The sequence below is a fragment of the Heterodontus francisci genome, chromosome 41 (assembly GCF_036365525.1).
Source record: "Heterodontus francisci isolate sHetFra1 chromosome 41, sHetFra1.hap1, whole genome shotgun sequence".
NCBI classification, from domain to species: Eukaryota; Metazoa; Chordata; class Chondrichthyes; order Heterodontiformes; family Heterodontidae; genus Heterodontus; species Heterodontus francisci.
The window spans coordinates 28,831,290-28,854,400 of record NC_090411.1 but is presented as its reverse complement, the minus strand read 5'-3'; the positions used below and the strand labels follow the sequence as shown (position 1 = coordinate 28,854,400).

Here is a 23,111-nt window from a genome sequence, read left to right as displayed (position 1 = left end):
AACTTCCACCCGCTTGAGGGAGGAGCTCCCACCTCAGTGAACTGCCGGCCAATCAGCGGGCAGGCAGCTCTTAGCCCCAGCAGTGTCACCAGGAGTGGTGGCCACTGCTGGGACTGCAGCCCAGCCAACGCCATGGAGCCTGGGGACGAGTTAAGTTGGGTTTGCCTGACCAGGGGGATTGGTCCTTCTCTGATGAGGCTGGAGTGGTTGTTTGGGGGAAGAGGGGCATCTTGGGTCCGGGGGGGTGGGTTGGGATGGGAGGTGGGAACGGCCCTCAATGGGGCACCCTGTGCCCGATTGCCATGCACCCACCCCCATCCCCACCCCGGGGTGTGGAAAGGCCGGCAGCTATCGCTGGTCAGCCTTTCACATCCCCAGCACGTCTGCTTGCTACGGGTAAAATACCCGTGGAGGCGGGCGAGGCCCTTTAAGTGGCCATTTAAGGGCCTTGATTGGCGGTGGGTGGGCCGTTCCCCCCGGCCCACCCACGCCCGACTGCCGTAAAGTTGATTGGAGGCGGGAGCGGGACGGGTAGGTCTCCCGGAGCCACCCGTTCAATTTTACGCTGCCCCCCACGCTACCATCCGACCCGCTGGGGTGGTGTAAAATTCAGCCCATTGAATACAAAAGCCAGGAGATAATGCTGAACTTTTACAAAGCTCTGGGTAGGCCACAACTAGAGTATTGTGTCTAGTTCTGGTCACCACACTTTAGGAAGGATGTGAGGGCCCTTGTGAGGGTGCAGAGGACAGAGATTTGCCAGAATGGTTCCAGGGTTGAGGAGTTTTAGCTACAAGGTTAGGGTGAAAAATTATTCTCTTGAAGCAAAGAAGATTAAGGAATGATTTGATAGAGGCGTTAAAAATTCTGACAGGTTTGGATAGGGTAGACAAAGAAAAGCTATTCCCATTAGCTGATGGTTCACAGACTAGGAGACACAGATTTAAGATTTTAGGCAAGAGATGCGGGGAGAATGCGAGGAAGAACGTTTTTACACAGTGAGTGGTAATGACCTGGACCTCGCTGCCTACGAGGGTGGTGGAAGCAGAGATGAGTAATAATTTCAAAAAGAAATAAGATGGGCACTTGAGGGAAATAAATTTACCGGGCTATGGGGATAGAGCAGGGAAATGGGACTGATTGGATTGCTCTGCAGAGAGCCAGCATGGACTCAAAAGGCCAAATGGCCTCCTTCTATGTCATTATGACTATGACTCTAATTCACTTAGAATTACTAAACACCTAAAACAAACAGAATGTAAAAAAAACAAAGTATTGCAGCACCGTATAGCTCACATTTGCATGTTAGGGAGTTTGGCGGATGTTTTCAGTCAGTAAATAATTCAAACTGCATTTCCACTATCCATTTCCATACTATTACACAAGGTGCCATACATTGCTTAACAGGTACAGAATACCATCTCGGGATGTTTTTACCAGTTCCATTTCAGATACAGCACACCAATAAAAAAAGTGCTTAAGGCAACAAAAGCCTTTTGGCGACAGATGGGTTGTATAGCACTCCCTACTATTTGGTATTGCAATCAATTTGGTACAGCAGGAAAAGAAACATATAGGATAACTGGTTGCTCTAAAGATGGTTATGGCCTTGACTGTTAAATAGCCTGCAAGCCCTGCCACTACTTCACCCTTTCTCCATGAAAGGAGAGCAAAGGTACGACTAAAACTTTGGAAATGACAATCCAGTTGAATCAAAGGATCTATTCCCCAATTAGTTCAACTTTTTTATTTTTTCAAAAAAAAAACCCTCATAAGGAAACAGTCAACTTTCATTTTAGAATATTAGACAGTAACGTTCTTGTTTTGATGACACGCTGACAAACATACCATTACAACATAAGTGAGTTTCAGAATAACTATATAATGCAATGTCAATCACGATTATTTAAATATTCGATTGATCCACAGAATTCTAGACATATACTGAATACTATTCTAGCAGTAATTTTGAATAGCTCTCTATGTGACTTTCTGTATTTATGATTGTGTGCAACACTTGGGTGTGTTTATTAAATCATAGAATGATACTGCACAGAGGAGGCTCACATGTTCATGTGCCAGTTCTTTGAAAGAGGTATCCAATTAATCCATTTTCCCCATAGCCCTGCAAATTTTTCCCCTTCAAGTAATTCATCCAATTCCCTTTTGAAAGTTATTAAATTTGTTTCCACCACCCTTTCAGGCAGCGCATTCCCGATCATAACACAGTGTGAAAAAATTCTCATCACGCCTCCAGTTCTTTTGCCAATTATCTTAAATCTGTGTTCCCTGGCTACCATCCCTTCTGCCACTGGAAACAGTTTCATCTTACTTATTCTGTCAAAATCCTTCATAACTTTAAACACTTCTATCAAATCTCCCCTTATCCTTTTCTGCTCTAAGAAGGACAATCACAGCTTCTCCAGTGTCTCAAAGTAACTGAAGTCCCCAGTACCATTCCAGTAAATCTCCACTGCACCCTCTATACGGCCTTGGCATTTTTTCTAAAGTGCAATGCACAGAATTGTGCGCAAAACTCCAGTTGCACCTTTATAGTATCGGTGGGAATGTATTTACAAATGCATCTGTTCACAAGGCCATTTGGTTGTATGCATGTATGGGAGTGTTGGTGTTCTCATGAATAACTTCAACTGTATATATGGGAGAAAATGTCTGTATATACATACATAAGAACGATATAAGGATGTACAGCTCCAGTACCATTCGTGACTCCTCAGATACTGAAGTAGCCCATGTCCATATGCAGCAAGACCAGGACAACATTCAGGCTTGGGCTGATAAGTGGCAAGTAACAGTCGCACCACACAAGTGCTAGGCAATGACCATCTCCAACAAGAGAGAATCTAACTATCTTCCCCTAACATTCAACGGCATTACCATTGCTGAATCCTCCACTATCAACATCATGGGGGTCACCATTGACCAGAAACTTAACTGGACCAGCCATATAAATACAGGTCAGAGGCTGGGAATTCTGCAGTGAGTAACTCACCTCCCAACTCCTCAAAGCTTGTCCACCATCGACAAGGCACAAGTCAGCAGCGTGACTAGATGAGTGCAGCTCTAACACTGAAGAAGCTTGACACCATCCAGGACAAAGCAGCCCACTTGATCAACACCCCATCCGCCACCTTAGACATTCAATCCATCCACCACCAGCACACTGTGGCAGCAGTCATGTACCATCTACAAGATACACTGCAGCAACTCACCAAGCCTCCTTCAACAGCACCTTCCAAACCCACGACCTCTACCCACCTAGAAGGACAACAGCAGCAGATGCATGGGAACACCAACACCTGCAAGTTCCCCTCCAAGTCACACACCATCCTGACTTGAAACTATATCAACGTTCCTTCACTGTTGCTGGGTCAAAAAACTGAAACTCCCTTCCGAACCAAATGGGCTGCAGCTGTTCAAGAAAGCAGCTCACCACCACCTTCTCAAGGGCAATTAGGGATGGGCGGCAATTAGGGATAGGCAACAAATGCCTTGTCATCGACGCCCGCATCCCATGAAATAAAAAGCTGCGGAAGAGAAACAGGCAATCAGAGCAAACAACCCCTTTCCACCATGTCTGACCCACATCAGTTGATAGCCATGTTAGCCAAGGACAGGAGCAGACTTACGAGTAGGTTTAATAACTTGCCCTCCTCAAACCGCACCGGGTGGTGAAAGATCAGATCAAGAGTGCAGGAGTGAAATGCAGCCAGAGCTTGAGGCGCAGCCCCTTCCAAAAATGCAATAGGGGCTCCAAGACATGGAACATGGACTCCTCCAGGCCTCAAAAGTTACAGATGGAAAAGTTACAAAACCCATTGGACAGGGATGCTCCATGCAACACTTTCCATGCCAGATCTCTAATAATAGAGGACTCCCAAGTAAACAGGCCACCATTAGGGATCCCTGTTTACGCATAGGCCCGGCTCTGCCCGTTGCCAGGCACCCAGACAGTGACTGATGCCTGTGCTCGGCTCTCGCGCAACCACAATTCGAACAGCGGCCAACGTTCCATTCCTAACGGCCGCAGCCTCTCCGCCCGGCCCCGGTACAGCTCTCATCGCCACCTCCTCCCCCGGCTGCAATCCCTCCCTCCCACCCACGCACGCGTGCGCTCACCCACCCTCCTGGAGTTGCAGAGACCGGCACCGAAGAGATTAACGAGCAGTAAGCAGCTCAGGACAGCGCCACAAACCGACTCCATCGCCGAGAAAATACGGAACAACAAAAACTACAAACACAATGCAACCTGGGATACGGGAGGACCATGGCTGAATGGTATGATGGGATACGGGAGGGCCAGCTCGCTTAGCGCCGTGAAGCATGACGGGATATAGGAGGACTGTTTCTGAAGCAGTTGGAAGTCAAGCGGGATGCTGAAACTGAATAGGATATATGGCACAGAAATAGGCTATTCTGCCCAACCAGTTCTTGCTGGCGCTTATGCTCCATTTGAGTCTCCTCCCATCTTTCCTCATCTAAATCTATCATCGTAACCTGCTATTCCATCCTCGCTCATATGCTTCTCTAGCTTCTCCTTAAATGCATCTACAGTATTCACTTCAACCCCTCCCTGTGGTAGCCAGTTCCAGCTTCTCACCACTCTTTGGATAAAGAAGTTTCTTCTGAATTCCCTACTGGATTTCTTGATTGTCTTATATTGATGGCCTCTAGTTATGCTCTTCCTCACAAGTGGAAATTTTTGGTTGGCATTCTTCCATCTACAAAAGATGATGGACACACAGCAAACAATCCATTTAAGTGGGGTATCCTCTCTTACTGCACCTTTGTTGATGGCTGTGAAGGCCAGTCCTTGAGAGGCAGGTTCTGCCACAAGTGCTGCACGTGAAGCTGCCAAGTGATGCTGTGAGGTTTTTTTTATGTTGGCACCTGTTGCCAAGTGATGCTGTAGCAACTGGTCATTGTGGTAGTGCACACCAGTCCACCATTTCCATCCTTCGACAGCTAGTGACTCCCAAGTGCGATAGTCGACAGTTATGGCCTTCATGTCACACTTGCAAGCATCCTTGAAGTGGAGCTTTGGGCGCCCCACTTGTCGTCTGGCCCCGGCTACCTCACCGTTCAGAAGGTCCTTGGGTATGCGACCATCTTCCATCCTGCGGACGTGTCCAATCCACTGAAGCCGCCTCTGTTTGATTAGTGCCAATACAGTTGGGAGCTCTGCCTTTGGGAGGACTGCCACATTTGTGATTTTGTCCTGCCATTATTGGTATATCCTGGCAAGTGGAAATATTCTCCCTGTATCCACTCTAGCAAAGCCTTTCAGAGTTTTAAAGACCTATTAGGTCACCCCTTCAGCCTTTTTTCAAGAGAAAAGAGACACTGCCTGTTCATCCTTTCCTGCTATGTATACGCTCGCATTTCTGGCAGCATCCTTGCAAATCTTCTCCATCTCCTCTCTATCCTTTTTCTAATATGGTGACCAGGCATGCAGTACCCTTAAGTGTGGTCTAACTAAGGCTCGATACAGGTTTAGCATAACTTCTCTACTTTTCAATTCTGTCCCTCTAGCAATATACCCTAAGCTTGGTTTGCTTTTTTATTACCTTGCTAATCTGTGACACAACTCTATAAAACACACTGAACAAACATATTTAATCTTCCTTGTTTAGAAAATAGGAAACCCACCCCTTTATTAACCATTCCACTACCTTCCTCCTATTGCCCCACATCTGTACTTCTAAATTCACAAAGCTGCTCTTTGCTCACAAATCTTCCATCACCTTAATAGTCGGTGATCTAATCAGATTGGGGCTTTGTGCTGCTGCTGATTCTCCAGCTGGGGTTATCTACCATCATGATTTATGTTTTTTAGAATTAGAGTTGATCCAGCATCTTGCATTATAAAATTCTGGAATTCTGTTCTCGAATGCTTTGGTGAATGCTCAGCCATTGCCTTGAATATTCCCAAAGCTGCTAACCGAGTCTGTCGCCATGAAAATCTAAACAGCTTACAAATAAATTGTGCCACAGCTATGGTACAGGAATATCCAACTTCCTCTCAAATCATGCACCATGACTAAGACCACCTATTTCCACTTCTGTTACCTCACCCGACTCACTCCCTGCCTCAGCTCATCTGCTGCTGAAACCCTCATTCATGCCTTTGTTACCTCTAGACTTGACCATCCCAATGGACTCCTGGCTAGCTTCCCATGTTCTACTCTCTGTAATCTTGAGGTCATCCAAAACTCTGTTGCCTGTGTCTTAATTGCACCAAGTCCCATTCACACATCACTTCTGTGTTCACTGAAATACACTGGCAGTTTCAAATGTAAGATAATTCTTTGTTCATAACACAATATACCCTCACACTATTTAATGTGCTTCTTCAGCCGTCTCTTCAATTCTATACCTTCTCCATATCAGTAACCTGCCACACTCATGATCAAAATTTACAGAGCAGACGGGGGCCTTGCAGCCTGTCCTTCCTGTGCCAATGCTTTGAATAGTTGTCCAATTTAGTCCTAAGCCCCTGTTTGTTCCCTATAACCTTGCAAGTTAGCCCACTTCAAATACATGTCCAATTGTCTTTTGAAAGTTCCTATGGAATCAAATTCCACGACTTTTTCAGGTGGTGCTTTCCAGATCTTAACAACCCTCTGTGTGAAGTAACTTCTCCTCATCTAGTTCTTTTGTCAATTATTTTAAATCTATGACATCTGGTTACCAACCCACTTGCCAGGGAAAACAGTTTCTCCCGATTTGCTCTATCAAAAATCCTCATAATTTTCAGCCTATGCATAACCTTCTCAGCTCTGAGGAGACGTAGCCCAGCTTTTCCCATCTCTCCATATAACTGAGGTCCCTGATCCCTACTATATCCTGATAATTCTTGTCTGTGCTCTCTCCAATGCCTTGACATCCTTCCTCCAGAGCTACACATAATGGTCCAGAGACCTAACCATAGATTTATAAAGGTTTAGCTTAAATTCCTTGATTCTGTATTCACCGACTCTATTTACAAAGCCAAACATCCCGCATGCTTTCTTAACCACCTTATCAACTTGTCCTGGCACTCTCAGGTCAAAGTGCTCTTGCAACACCACCACCCCACCCACCCCCACCCCCACCTCCTCTCAAAATAGTACCATTTGATTATACTGCCTTTCTATGTTGTTTTTTCCAAGGTGCATCACTTCACACTTATCCGCATTAAACTGCATTCGCTGTGTGTCTGCCCAGTTCACCTGTCTGTCTACTCCTGAAGTCTGCTACTACTGTGCTCACTATTTACATTGCAAAGTTTTGTATCATCTGCAACTTCAAAATTGTGCTCCCTATCGTCAAACCCTGCTATTATTTTTGATGATGATTTCCTCCCTACATTCCTCAACTGCCTTCAGATTATACACAACCTCCAGTGATCTTGCAGGCCAATAGTTAAATCACCACATCATCTTTTCTATGTCCTTAGGCAAGACAATGAAACTCTTTTTTCTAATTCTTTAAAGTTTCGTCATGTCTTATGTGTTAAAAATAATTTAACCCTTTATTGTTATAATTAACAATTATAATAATTAAAAATTATGTTAAAAATAACTTCTTTGATGGCCCCTCGATCATGTAACAAGAGATGTTAATTCAAATTCCATCAATGGCTTGAGAAGGATCACTTGATTTTTTTTTTCCTCCAATCTGGTAAATCACCAAGGTTGGATCCTTTGCTAATGAGTAAAATTATTTTTTGTCATGCAGTGATGCTTGTATATGGAACTGAAACTACAGCCACATCTTGTAGGGACTTTCCCTCTGATTTGTATTGTGTGCTGTTAGGCAGGTTGTCCATGTCCTTGAGAGGGCCTTGCTCTTCCATCCATATAGTGTGTATGCATTGCAAGTCTCGATCTTCCCATCTCTCCTGATGTCAAATAGAACTTTCACAATTCGCTGTCACCATTGTGATATAGTTAGCTAGAGGGCGTTTTAGTGAGCTGTTCCCTCTTGCCATAGACTTGGCATACATTTCATAAGTGGACCTTTGAACTGGAGCTCTGTTCCCCTGATTTTCTGCCTTTCGAATTTGCACATTTCTGGATCACTTGTGCCTGCTGCAAACCACTCTGAATAGAGTATTAACTTTACATCACACTTATGTTGGTCTCAAATTCCACATTAAATTACCTCATTTAGTTACAGATATTATCTATGCAAGACACGTACAGAACAGCACATGTGTATGTACAATGACAACAACTTCTATTTATATAGTGCCTTTAATGTAATAAAACATCCCAACGTGCTGCCCAGGAGCATCATAAAACAAAATATGACACTGAGCCACATATTAGGTGAGATGACCAAATGCCTGGTCAAAGAGGTAGGTTTTAAGGAATGTCTTAAAGAAGGGAAGTGAGGCAGAGAGGTTTGGGGAGGGAATTCCAGAGCTTAGGGTCAAGGCAGCTGAAGGCACGGTGACCAATGGTGAAGCGATTAAGATCAGGGGTGCTCAAGAGCCAGAATTAAATGAGCACAGATATCTCGGAAGGTTGTGGGGCTGGAGGAGATTAAAGAGATAGGGAGCGGCGAGTCCATGGAGGAATTTGAAAACAGGGATGAGAATTTTAAAAACAAGACGTTGCTTGACTGGGAGCCAATGTAGGTCAGCGAGCACAGGGGTGATAAGTGAATGGGACTTGGTGTGAGTTAGGGCAGCAGAGTTTTGGATGACCTCAAGTTTACGGAGGATAGAATGTGGGAGACCAGCCGAAAACTACCAGGTCTTTTAAATCTACAATTTACTCTTGCTAGTCAATGTAAAGATTCCTTACCGATAGTTTTTAACTTGCTTTTGGTTCCATTTCTCTCAAACCCAACTACAGATCTTCCTGTACCTGCCTACATACAGTGGCAATAACATGGAATTAATCACAAACTCCCTTATCTCCTCCATTGCAAAAGCTGAGGCCAAGAAACTCACCTCTGTGCCAAATACTACTTCTACACTCAGCTACCTTTAACTTACTATAAATATCAATGCCATTTAAAGACTTGAAAACTACTCCCATATCAGGGATTGCGCTTTGCCTGTCCTGTACTCCTGGTCAAAATATAAGAAAATGTTTACTCTCTGTTAGACAATATTTTGTTTACCTCTAGCCTCTGGCCCATCTCTCTCTCTCAGCCACAGCCTTTCTTGTGTCCTTCTGTTTAATCAATATTACTGGGGCCATTGCTCTTCTGTACTTGCTTCTGTTGTTCTATGTAAGTTCCAAATGTACTCTCCCATCCTCCACCCTACATCCTTATGTTTGTTAATTCAAACTTGATTCATCTCCTACTCCATTCTCTGCAGGACTTCAAAACTGTGGAATTCCTTACCACCCTTAGTCTTCCCTTCCTCTTATAATGGAATGGCGTCGCCAATCCCTAGATTTATCTTGTTTTCTTCCCACCATTTTGAATTTTGAGGGGTCTGCTCTGGTACTAGACTAGGTTTCTCAAAATGCTACAAAGTTTTTAAAGGATGCTGTACATTTTCCTCAAAATGTATTTATTAAGTATTCAATAATGAACAGGAGAAAACCTTCAAAGAATTAGATCGTTTTAATTAAAATACATTAGCTGCACCACCGAGCCACCATTTTGTAATGCTGCAGGGTGACTGAACTGCAGCAGAATGTTTCCATTCACCTTGGCCCATGACTTCTAAATAAAGCAGTTAATGCTGTATGATGAGCTCATTAACAACTTCAAAAACCGGGATGAAGAACTGGTTGGGAAGAATATGAATGAGGATTAAAAGGACAAGCAGAGAGAGAGAGGATCAAGTGTCAACTGCAACATGGTTGCCGCAGATTTGTCAACACTTGTCAGATCCAAGATATAAGATTTTCCGTCAGACGCCAGCCATCTGGCCGAGGAGTTCTCTCGGGGCCCCAAAAAAATGAGAAGGTCCACCAAAAAAAGGCATGAGCGTTTAAAGTTAAAGCAAACTCTGGTAGTTTGTGGTCCCCTTTATTCATGTTCTGACAATTCAATATCTTGACAGCTACTTTTCAGTCACTATAAGTCACTCTGGAGGCATGAGACTGGAGGGCGGTGGATTTGAAATTCCCTCTCAAAACTATCCATCTTGGCCTCTCTCTCCTCCTTTAAGACCCTCTTTTAAATCCACCTCTTTAACCAAGCTTATGATCACCCCTTCAAATAGCTCCTGCTGCAGCTTCAGCATCTATTAAAAAAAATATATTATGCCTTTGTGAAGCACTTTAGGAGGTTTTTGTGTGTGAAAGGCGCTATATAAATGCAAGTTGAGTACAATGGATGAAGACCTGCCTTCCCCATTATAATGAGCCAGGCGGGTGTGAAAACAGTTTTCTCTGCATTGTTGTGAAAGTACTTACTACAACATGTAAATAATATCAAAGCAGCTTTAATCAGGCGTCAACCCTGGCTCAGTTCGTAGCATTCTCACCTCTGAGTCAGAAGGTTGTGAGTTCTGAGTCCCAATCCAGAGACCTGAGCACAAAAATCAAAGCTAACACTCCAATACAGTACTGAAAGAGCTCTGCACAGTCGGAGGTGCCGTCTTTCAAATGAGACGTTAAACCGAAACCCCACCTGCCCTCTCAGGTGGAGATCCCGCGGCAATATTTCTAAGAAGAGCAGGGGAGTTCTCCCTGGAGTCCTGGGCCAATATTTATCCCTCAATCATAAACAGATGATCTGGTATTCACATTGATGTTTGTGGGATATTGCTGTGCGCAAATTGGCTGCTGCGTTTCCTACATTACAGCAGTGACTGCGCTACAAGATGGCTGTAAAGTGCTTTGGTCATGAAAGGCACTAGATAAATGCAAGTTTTATTTATCATTATTTTTCCTTCCACTCTTTTATGCTCTTTCTCTTTTTCTATCTTGTCTTTATTCTGGATTCTTTTCTTCATCTATCTGAGTCTATCTTTCTCTTCTCTGTTTGCAGCTGGACTGGTTTGGTTTCTGCTGGTGTCTTTCTATTGGGAACACAATGGAGGACAAGATATCCCAGACTTTAAGGTGAAAGTCAAAACCCTCCTACAACTCCAAGGCCAAGGCTTCCTCAGGTACCTTGTGGCAGCTCAGTAGTACAGACTAGGTTCAATATCTGATCTGTGCTGAATTTGCTAATCTCAAGAGTGTAGTAAGAATGCTCAAACTGGCCTCAGTCCACCTCTGAGCTAGGGAGGGAAAATTTCAGACCATGTTCCCATTCCTAATACTATCCAAAGTCTCCCACTGCAAATACGACTGTTGTGAATGTTGTTTGAGGACAGGATTGGGCTTGACCTGATGCTCCTACAGTCAAATAGCCAACTGACAGTTAAAACTCTCACATGATGATGGACCACTTGAGCAACTAGTGCCTGAAAATCTGTATTCCAGCCAGAAATCAGCACCTTCAGGAGAGGAAGAATTGGTGAGACCCTCCTTTAATTCCACCTCTTTGATCAAGCTTTTGGTCACCCCTTTAAGTCTGTCCTGCTGCAGCTTCAGCTTCCAGTTCAAAAATATATTATGCCTCTTGCAACACTTTGGGAAATTTTACTGTGTGAAAGTCACCATATAAATGAAAGTTTTTGTGTACAATGTATGAATCCCTGTCTTCCCCAATATAATGAGCCAGGCAGTTGAATGTTTTACAAAAAGTGAACATTCTTCTCTTAATTAAAAACTATGGGCCCCCACTAGCCCCCCCCCCCCCCCTCTCCGTGGCCTTGCAGCTCTCAAGACTTGGTTTAGGCCACACTTAAAACCCTCAGCTCTGTCAATCATTTGAAAAGGCTCACAAACTTTTTCGGAAAAAAAAAATCAACCAACATTCTGTTCTGCTCGTGATCACTACCCACCCAGTCACCTCCGCTGGATCAGGCTTAACTGCGACGGCACCACAGTGCAATAGCTTACTGACGCTCACTGAAAAGTGGCCAGTTGCTAGAGGAAGGTAGCCTGCACCAGTGGAAAAGTACACCAACACGAGAACGAGAGGACAAGGGGAGAATTCTAAATGGTCGCACAACAGCTACAGTTTATGTGTTCTAGCCCTACTCCAGGTTTTGAGCAGTTAATATAGGATGAATCTTCAGTGCAGTACTTAGGGAGCACTGCACTGTAGGAGAATCCATCTTTTGCATGAGACAGTATACCCAGAAAGGTCATCAACATGAAAGGTTAATTCTGTTTCTCCACAGATGCTGCCTGACCTGCTGAGTATTTCCAACATTTTGTTTTGTTTTTATTTCTGTCTGTCCTCCCAGGAGGACATAATAGATTCCTTGGCACAACTCGAAGAGCAAGGGAGTTCTCCCCGGTGTCCTGGCCAACATACATACCTCAATCAATATTGCTATAAACAGATGATTTGGTCATTCACATCACATAGTGCAACCACGTTGTGTGCAAATTGGCTGCCACATTATGACACTTCAAAGAGTAAACCTTTATACTTGCTTAAAAACGGTCGCGTTTGTAACTTTTTCCGGTTCTGACGAAGGGTCATCACCCTGAAACATTAACTCTGTCTTTATCTCTCCACAGATGCTACCTGACCTGCTGAATATTACCAGCCTTTCCTGTTTTTATTTCCGATTTCCAGCATCCACAGAATTTTGCTTTTGTCAAAGAGTGATTTATTGACCGTGAAACACTTTGGGACGTCCTGAGGTCATGAAAGGTGCAAGAGAAATGCAGATTTTTCAATCCATTGATGTAACACAAGAAAGAAAGGGAATGCAAGCCAATGTCAAATGCTTAATCCATTTATTTGAAGCCCTTTTAATATTCAAGTGTGATACAATTAGCAGCTGACAGGAATAGCAACACAGAGCATTTCCAAGCTTCAGACTCATTTTATCATCTTTGAGATACAGCCCAACACCAGACCATCCTCCCACACACTATTAAATACATTTTACAGATCAATGATAGATTGCCACTAACCCTTAAAGGAATCAGGAGTTAAAATTAAGATCAGCAGAGAAGTTAACACAGATTTGTTCAGTAGAAGGGCTAACGGTTACTCTGGCCTGTCCTTGGGTGGTCATAAAAGAGGCCAAGACGTTGCTGAGACTTTAGGACAAAAATGAACACGATACCCATAAACAGAAGCATTGTCTAATAGAGGCCCCATCAGTGTACAGCTGCAGACTCTGCATATGAATCATAAAATTAGAGGAGAAAATGCAGGAAACACTCGGCAGCTCTGGCAGTATTTGTGGAGAGAGAAACAGTTAACGTTTCAGGTCGATGACCTTTCATCAGAACTGGAAAAAGTTAGAGATGCAACAGGTTTGAAGCAAGTACAGAGGCGGAGAAATGGAGGGGGCGGGGGAGGGAGGAAAAATGGGGAAGGTGTGAGATAGTGCGGAAGGCCTGAGATAGCGTGGAAGGCAGAAATGAGTCAGATAGTTTAAAAGCTGCGATGAGAACATGGTCTGCAGTCAGCTGCAGGTGAGTGGTTTGAAGAGGACAGTAGCCTCAGATGAGGTGAAAGGGCTTTACAAAGAATGATATTGAATTCACAGCACAGAAACAGACCAGTTGACCCAACTGGTCCATGCTAGTGTTAATGCTCCACACGAGCCTCCTCCCATCCATTTTCATCCCACCCTATCAACATAACCTTCTATTCCTTTTCTCACTCATGTACTTATCTAGCTTCCCTTTAAATGTGTCTATTCTATTCATCTCAACCATACCATGTGGCTGTGAGTTTCACATTCTAACCACTCTCTGGGTAAACATGTTTCTCCTGAATTCCCTATTAGATTTATTAGTGACTATTATATTTATGGTCCCTAGTGTTGGTTTCTCTCACATGGAAATATCTTCTCAATCAATCTAAAGCTGAAGATTTTGTGATATAAACAGTGGTATAAGAAAGATTGTGTGTTGCCTGGAGAAAGGGATGCAACCCAGCACCAGGGATTCTGAGGAAGAGATGTCAGGGAACACCAAGGCTGAAAAAAGTTGCTCCTTCAGCCTCGATTTTAAAATTCTCGTCCCTGTGTTCAAATCCCTCCATGGCATCATTCCCTCCCTCTCTGTGCTGCACCATCAGAGGTTCTGTCTTTAGATGAGACATTAAACTGAGGCTCCGTCTGCACTCTCAGGGGCAGAAAAGATTCCATGGCCACTATTTCAGAGAAGATCAATGGAGTTCTCCCTGGTGTCCTGGCCAACATTTATCCCTCAACAACATCACTAAATCAGATGATCTAGCCATTCTGACATTGTTATTTGTGGGAGCTTGCTAAGCGCAAATTGGCTGCTGCATTTCCTGATTTCAACAGTGGCTACAATTCAGGAGGATTTCATTGGCTGTAAAGCACTTTGAGACATGCTGAGGACAGGAAATGCACTATATAAATATAAGTTTCTTATTTTCTTTTCCCCTATCTCTAACCTCTTCCAGCCCCACAATCCTTCACGATCTCTGTGTTCCTCGAATTCTGATCTCTTACGCAACCCCGATTTTAATCGCTCCACTATTTGCGGGCATGTGTTCAGCCAGCTGGGCCCTAAATTCAGTAATTCCCTCACTAAACCACTCTGACTCTCTACCTCTCTCTTTCTTTGATGCTCCTTAAACCTAACACTTTGGCCAAAGTTTTGGTCACCTGTCGTAATATCTCTTTATAAGGCTCCCTGTCAAATTTTGTGAAGTGTCTTGAGATGTTTTACTACATTAGAAGTGCTATGTACTGAGGGAAATAGCTTAGGTGCTTTCAGAAGGAAACTAGATGAGTACATGAGAGAAAATGGAATAGAAAGATATGCTGAAAGGCTGAGATGAGGTAGATGGAATGGGAGGAGACTCGTGTGGCATATAAAGTCCACCAGAGACTTGTTGGTCCAAATGGCCTGTTTCTGTGTGCCTGAAGGCATGGCCACAAATGGACTTGAGGTACATATGCATAGGTCTTTGAAGGTGGCAGGACATATTGAGAGAGTAGTCAGCAAAGATTATGGGATCTTGGGCTTCATAAATAGAGGTATTCAGTACAAAAGCAGGGAAGTTATGCGAACCTTTATAAAGCTCTGGGTAAGCCACAGCTAGAATATTGCATTCAGTTTTGGTCACCACACTTCAGGAAAGATGTGAAGGTCCTTGAGAAGGTGCAGAGGAGATTTCCCAGATTGGTTCCAGGGATTTTAGCTGCAAGGTTAGGTTAGAGAAGCTGGCGTTGTTCTTCTTGGAGCAAAGGAGGTTGAGGGGAGATTTGACAGAGGTGTACAAAATTATAACAGGTTTAGATAAGGTAGACAAAGAAAAGCTGTTCCCATTAGCTGATGGTACAAAGATGAGGGGACACAGATATAAGATTTTGGGCAAGAGATACAGGGAGGATGTGAGGAAGAACCTTTTTACGCAAGTGGTAATGACCTAGAACTCGCTGCCTACGAGGGCGGTGGAAGCAGAGACAATCAATGATTTCAAAAGGAAATTTGGATGGGCATTTGAAGGAAAATAAACTTTCGGGGCTACAGGGGTTTGGAACTGACTGGATTGCTCTAGAGAGCTGGCATGGACTCGATGGGCCAAATGGCCTCTTTCTGTGCAGTTATGACTCTATAAATGCAAGTTTTTGTTGCTGTTGTATATCTGGAGTTGGGTTATATTAAACTTGAGTACAAGGGAACAATCCTATGTTACTGCTTTTCATTCCTCAGGCGCTGAACATTAAGTGCTTGTGGGGAGAAGTATCTGAAAGATCATTACTCTTACACCCTTGAAGTATGAAAGGAGTCTTTCAGCACCCAGCCACCAAATTCTCAACATGTTTAAATGTGGGTATTTCCTTTTGACAATTTTCTCCCTTTCATCTTAAATGTGTGCTGCATTAGGTTCTGGAGTTCCAAAGCCACTGACCACTGGTCATCATTTAGACATGAGCGGTGGAAGGCAGTTTGAAGGTGTGGGACCAATAAATCCAAACTCAATGTTGCCCTTGCCGACCATCCCCTAATATAATTAGATGCTAAGTCTGTTGTTATTTTCTTAGCTTTGCAGCCAAATTACAACTAAATAAGGTTCTATCATTTTGGGCTAAATGACATTCTCCTATTCCTTAAAATTTTTGCATTCCTGAACACAGGTCAATAATTCAGAAGCTACCCACTTTACAACGAAGCAGCAATGTCTTTATTTAATCAGCTTAACGATTTATAGAATCATAGATTGATACAGTGCAGAAGGAGCCCATTTGGCCCGTATTGATAGTGCTGGCACTTTGAAAGAGCTATCCAATTAATCTCTCACTCCCTGCTCTTTCCCCATAGCCCTGCAATTTTTTCTCTTCAATTTATCCAATTTTGAAAGTTATTATTGACCTGCTGTCGTCAGACACCACATTCCAGATCATTGATTTCTGCCTCCTTGTGAACCCCAGGAAGAGTAATCACTGTACCCAGGACCCCACAGCCAGCTTGCTACTTTTCCCAAAATTATTGTTTAACCTCCAGGTAGGAAATAAGGTCACCTGCCATTGAAAAAAGCTTCACATGCCAACTGATACCCAGTCATTCAGGCTCTCAGGTTTGAATGTGTCCTCATTCTATTGACGTCAACATTTTGTCCCGAGGATTTTGATTTTGTGAATGGCAGGAAACTTGGAACAAATAGCAGAGGCCAACTGTATGAATATTCACACCACTTATTCCCAAAATTATTCAACATCCACTCAAAAAAAAAAACTAGACCATTGCAACAAATGGCAGACGTTAAACTGCGGCCCTACCTGCCCTCGCAAGTGGATGTAAAAGAGTCCAGGGCACTTTTTTGAAGTGAGTTCTCCCCGGTGCCCTGGCCAATATTTATACCTCAATCAACATCACAAAAACTGAATATCCGGTCATTATCTATTGCTATGCATGGGATGTATCTGTGCCTAAATTGGCTGCCGTGTTTCCTGCATTATATCAGTGACGACACTTCAATAGTACTTCCTTGGCTGTGAAGCGCTGTGGGATGTCCTGAGGTTGCGAAAGGCTATATAAATGAAAACTCTTTCTTTGATTTAGTAGCAAGTCCAGGGAACTGTACTCAAAAACCAACTGACACACAACCCAACGTCCTGCACATGTCATCGCAACCATGTCACCTGCTCTGCCTTTTACTTTTCTAACACACCAACTCACCTATACTCACTGACATGAATAGAAACGTAAAATCAAATGTTTTGTTCATTTATCATCTCCCGCTTACTTCTACTACATTCAAAGTAAGCTGGGTTACTGATTTCATTTTAGTTAGTTACCACTTTCTTCCTGACTCATAATGAAGAGCTATTAAGCTCACAGAAGAAAGCAATCAACGTTGTCACTAAGTGTCTTTTGTTATTCTTTTTAATGAAAATTCTTCCAATTTTCTCTTGCAGCTGAAGGTGCCAACTTACACTGGGGTGTGGCTGCACAATCACTGGCTCAGTGATTGTTGGCAAGCTATTCCACTAAGGAGAGAATCACAGCTGAGCCCAACCCAATTATCACTTAGCATCCACACATGTGCTTTCCAACATGGGACATGAGACACCACTCAAGTGTAGGCCAATATTTCTTTCCCTCGTCAAGGGGCACAGAAGCCCCACAATGGAGAATAGCTATTTCAACATAGTTTTAATTCCTCTATACCATTTCTCTGGTCTGGATGGCACCATTGTGCAATCTAAAATGCAGTGTTTCTTAACATGGGTGATGCAATACCATGGAGCTAGTGAACCACTGTGTTCTAGATTTCAAACTCAAGGATATCTTCAAAGGAAACCTTCTAAGAAAGCCATTTTCATCCCTTTGGGGATTAACAGAATAGGATCTGAACCGGGCCTACATTCCCTAGAGTTTAGAAGAATGAGATCTCATTGAAACATTTAAAATTCTTAAGGGGCTTGATAGGGTAGATGCTGGGAGGATGATTCCTCTGGCTGGGGAATCGAGAACATGGGGTCACGGTCTCAGAAAAAGGGGTTGGCCATTTAGGACTGAGATGAAGAGAAATTTCTTCACTCAAAGAGCTGTGGATCTCTGGAATTCTCTACCCCAGGGAGCTGTGGATGCTCAGTAATTCAGATTGGTACATTTTTGGATACTAAGGGAAGGAAGGTGGAGTTGAGGTAAAAAATCAGCCATGATCGTATTCAATGGCACAGCAGACTCAATGGGCCGAATGGCCTACTCCTGCACCTATTTCTTTTGGATGCCCCTGTCCACATGCCAATGGGTTCAACACCAAAAAAAAGGATGACAAAAAAATGCACCAGTGGTCCCCTCACTACCATTTTAGTGATGTTATTCTAGAGAACAATCTTGAGACCTCTGTGAACCCAAGAATAGATACGTCACTGAGGAAGGAGCTTGGTATGAAGAAGTGTGCAGTGACAGCATCATTTTGTACCAATGACCACAGACCACAATCAATTTTTAAAAATCAGTATTTTTTCCAAACTAAAAGCAGCCAGTTTGATGAAAGGCCATCGGCCTGAAAACTTAACTCTGTTTCTCTTTCTGCAGATGCTGACAGACCTGCAGAGTATTTCCAGAATTCTCTGTTTTTATTTCAGATTTCTAGCCCCCGCAGAAAATTGCTTTTGAATAAAAAAATTATGGTTTAGCAGAAGATGAAATGTATTCATGGTGAATATTCCACATCCTCATTACAATCTAAAGTAATGAGGTCTATCAATTATAAGATTTGATTGGAGGTATTCTCTCAAACCCAAGCACCACTCCACATCACACAAACCCATATCCACTCCCTACCCTCCCACCTGGCCCTCTCGCAGTATGTGGCTCAGGAGGGAGCCTCGAGAATGTGGACTTGGAAACAGACGGGGAGAAAGTTCTGCCAAACTCTTACAACAACAAATTGCCAGATGTAACCGAACCACCATAGTCCTGAGGTGTTTCATTGCTAGATCAATGCTAAATTTGTTCAAATTTTTTCCAAGAGCGAAGAAATACCAAACAAAGACATTGTCTATATTTTCACTAAAAATATACAAGGGTGACATAAAACTGAAGAATAGAGTAATGCTTTCAAATATTAATACATTCAGAAGTTGTCAAATCCATTTTGAGGGGGAAAGTTGGCATCACTCCCATCATCCTTTGCTGCCCGAAGAAACTGGTTGCCATGCATTCTGGGAAAGTGAACTGAAGCTGCCTGCAGGTCACAGGGTGAGAGGTCAGATCCAGAAGCTCCACCACTTAAAAAAAAGTATATAATTCACAATTGATATAAGAAAATCTACTATTACCTGAGATACAGCTAATCCTGTTACAATGAGTGATGTTTCTTATCAAAACTGGATGAAATGCAACCAGTTCTTTCAGTCCTGTCCAGTTTGGAACATGTGTATCAAGACTTGATAACCCAGCAGTGGCCCAGTCAGAAACATGTGTAAAACTACAGCACTGGTCCTGTCCAGAACATCTGTAATGACTCTATGACTTTCTAAACCAGTACTGGCCCATTAAGGAGCATGTTTAACAGGAATCACTATCCCAGTACAGTCCCCACCCCGAACATGTGTGTAAGAGGACTGATTATCTCGGTAATGCCGGGGGGACAGGAATCAGTCTCTATAATTTCTGGGTGCGCCAAGGCTGGCTGAGTCAAAAACATGTGAAAAAACAGGACTGAATTTTGAAGGAGGGCATACCCTGCCTCACTGGCAGGCATGGAGGGTTTACATTGTTAAGTAAACCAACTCAAATGTTGTGGCACCCAGGCATGCAGTGTTTACACTGCTGCTGCTCTGAAATCAGATCACGCAGATCTGTGGCAAGCACACCAAGGGAATACATGAAAGAGACATAAATGGGATATGAGAGTTTTTATAATAACTGCTGTATGTGACCAGGATCGATCAACTCAAACTGAAGAGGCTCAGCTTCCTGAAAGACCAGGAGTGACAGGTCTGCTAGTGGCATCTAATCAATTTCTTTTTAAGTATTACAGTGTTGAATTGTAGTCTTCTTTTTAAAAAAAATCAGTCTAAACATCAATTCAGCTGAAGATGGATAAGGGAAGGTCAATGTTAAGAAATGGGTCAAAGAAATTCCTCTTACCATGCTGCTGCATTACCAGAGAGTGCGTTATTGAGGAACTGTAAGGAAGAGAAACAGAAAATTGTTTTGTTTTTGGTCACTGAAATAATCTTCCCTCCTGTCCTGATGGTGTTGAGTTAGGAAGACAACCTCCATTACCGTGCCCATTCATCATGTGTGCGCCCAGCCAGTGCTTCTCATCAGGTTGTCCCATTCTGTGCCTCCCTTGCCCTCCTTAACTGGTATACTTAAATGGCTCCTGATTGACCTTGTATCTTTTCAATAATTAGAGATGCAACATGCATACTAATTGAAGTTGCTAAATGTGAACCTGTGTCCAATGGATTTAAGTCCAGCTTCCGAACGTCAAAAGATGGTTCAATAATAATCCGTAGAGTTTACACAACTGGATACATGGTGGTATATATAAAGTTACAAGCTACCAACAGGTACATGTATGATCAGTCAGCTGATCTTATCCCAGGCAGAAGCACAATTGGCCGCAACATTCCTGGGCTTGGGGGCAGGGAATCGGAGGGGGGAAATCAGCCAGGGTTAGTTACTCTTCCTGATTGCCCTCTAGAAATTTCTGGGTGTGGACATTAGGTAAGGATGACAATGGCAACATCAGCTGGCATTTATCTTAGCGCCTTTAACATAGAATCATAGAATGGTTACAGCACAGAAGGAGGCCATTTGGCCCATTGTATCCATGCCAGCTGTCTGCAAAAACAACTCAGCAACAACTTCCCCATCCTTTCCCAGTAGCCCTACAAATTTTTTACTCTCCAGGTAATTATCCAATTCCTTTTAGAAAGCCATAAATGAATTTGCCTCCACTACACTCTCTGGCAGTGCATTCCAGATTCTAACCATTCTCTGCGTAAGAAAAAGGTTTCCCTCATGTCATCTTTTGCTCTTTTGTCATTCACCTTAAATCAGTGCCCTCTCGACCCTTCTGCCAATGGAAACAGTTTCTCTCTACCTACTCTGTCCGGACCCCTCATGACTTGCAACACCTCTATCAAATATTCTCTCAACCTTCTCTTCAAGGAGAACAGCCCCAGCTTCTCCAATCTATCCACGTAACTGAAGTTCCTCATCCCCGGAACCATTCTCGTAAATCCTTTCAGCACCCTCGCTAATGCCTTCACATCCCTTCCTAAAGTGTGGTGTCATAGAAAAGTGTCCCAAGCAATGTTCCCTCTAACCATCAACCTAAAAGCCCCAGTAAAGGGCCCAAACAAGTCATCCTCTTTAAGTTAACGTGCGTGCGCGGCAGCACAATAATATTTAAAGGCGCTGCACACACAAACAAATCGCCCGAACATGCCAAAATAAAAGCTAGCAGGTACATTGGACACATAAGCATCATCAGAAAAATGGATGCTGAACCAAAGAGGGAGATATAAGGAGGGGGCAACAAAAGTCATGGTCAAAGAGTTGGGTTTTAAAGAGGATCTTAAAAGGAGCACAGAGAGGTGAAGAGGTTTCCAAAAGGTGGGGCCTAGGCAGCTCAAGGCATGGCTGCCAATGGAGGGGAAAGGAGTGGGGTTCATGCACAAAAGACCACCAGAATCAGAGGAGGTAAGAGTTCAAGGGGAGGAGTTGTTGGGCTGGAGGAGGCTGCAGAGATAGCAGAGGAGTAGGGGAAAGGCTAGGAAGGCATTTAAACATGAGGAAGAGAATTTTAATTTGGCAGCGTTGGAGCAATGTAGATGCAGGATAAGATACTGGCAGCGCAGCTTTGACTGAATTAAGGTTTACAAAGGACGGAGAATGGGAGGATGGCCAAGCTTGACAGTGAAGAAGCCACAAAGTCAATCCTGTCTTCCCCTGACATCCACAGACAATCAGGTTCCAATTGGAGTCATTAGATAGTGAGGATAGTGACCATGTTTTTACCTCTCCCTAGCCATGGTGCACAAGGACCATCTGCAGCTCCCAATTACTACCCTGCCTGAGATCAGCCAATGCACCACCAACTTTCTCAAGGGCATGTAGGGATGGGCAATAAATGCTGGCCAGGCCACTGATGCCCCATATGCCATGAACAGATAAAAAAAAAAGCCCGTGCACAGTGTTCTAAGGTTTTTATATAGGTTCATCATTACCTCTCAGGTCTTGTGATAGAACCAGGAATTCCATTAGCTTTTCTTTTACAACCTCATCAGTCTGAAGGGCTGCCTTTAATGTCCTGTGAATGTGTCTCCCGCCTTTCCAAATCCCTCTGCTCTTCCACAGAACTGAGACTACTCCCCATTCAGAATAGACATGCACTAGACATTGGATTCACCTACTGAGCCATCAACAGAGCTGGCACAGAACAGAGACAACACATGAAGCAAAGAACAAATATGTCCATACCTCTCACTTCCAGTTTACATTCTACTTCATCTTCACCTAGGTCATTTATAGCCTTGCAGGTATATTTTCCACCATCAAAGGTGCTCGGTTTACGGATCTGCAGTGTCAGGACCCCTTGGTTATGATGCATCAGGAATTTAGGATCACCTATGATCGCCACTTTGTTCTTCATCCAGGTAATCTTTGGCTGCATTTGGGAAAATAAACTGGGTTTACTTGCAAGAAGCAGAGCGAGTTACAATAGAGCTGAGTAGCAACGCAGGGTAGAAAGAAAGAAAGGACTTGCACTTATATAAAGCCTTTCACGACCTCTGGACTTCCCACAGTGCTTTACAGCCAATTGGCTGCCTTTGAAGCACAGCGCACAGCAAGATCCTACAAACAGCAATGGTGGAGCAGATGAATATTGACTGCAGATGAATATCTGTAGCGTTTTGGTGGGAATGCAGCTGAGAGTTCTGTGATAAAAGCTCTGCTGTCCCACTGCCAATATGACTCAGAGGGGCTAGGAGTAATATGTAAAATGTACAAGCCACAGAGGGCTGTACCCTGCACCTAAACAATGTTTTACCTGACCTAGAAGGACCTGATGGAAAAATTGCCTCGTTCCCTAACAATGTCAAACTATTCAGTGATGAATACAGTTATAAATAGAGCGATACAAAGCACTAGTTACAC

At 43.5% G+C, this 23,111-nt stretch overlaps 2 protein-coding genes across 3 annotated transcripts in view; both read right to left on the bottom strand.

The window, feature by feature from the left end:
- The window catches only part of emc10 (ER membrane protein complex subunit 10), a 45,899-nt gene extending 41,631 nt beyond the window's left edge, over positions 1–4,268 (bottom strand). The window contains exon 1 of one of the 2 annotated variants that reach the window (XM_068019669.1): positions 4,145–4,268. In XM_068019669.1, the coding sequence (XP_067875770.1) occupies positions 4,145–4,225 (81 nt within the window). In that variant the 5' untranslated portion in view covers positions 4,226–4,268. The remainder of the gene's footprint in view (positions 1–4,144) is intronic. The other variant, XM_068019668.1, reaches the window with a different exon arrangement.
- An 8,504-nt stretch (positions 4,269–12,772) lies between these two features.
- mybpc2a (myosin binding protein Ca) overlaps positions 12,773–23,111 on the bottom strand; it is a 79,942-nt gene continuing 69,603 nt past the window's right edge. Inside the window, exons 30-32 of the mRNA XM_068019667.1 lie at positions 22,434–22,620; positions 20,088–20,125; positions 12,773–19,222 (exon numbers count right to left, since the gene is read on the bottom strand). Of these exons, the coding sequence (XP_067875768.1) occupies positions 20,115–20,125; positions 22,434–22,620 (198 nt within the window). The 3' untranslated portion in view covers positions 12,773–19,222; positions 20,088–20,114. The remainder of the gene's footprint in view (positions 19,223–20,087; positions 20,126–22,433; positions 22,621–23,111) is intronic.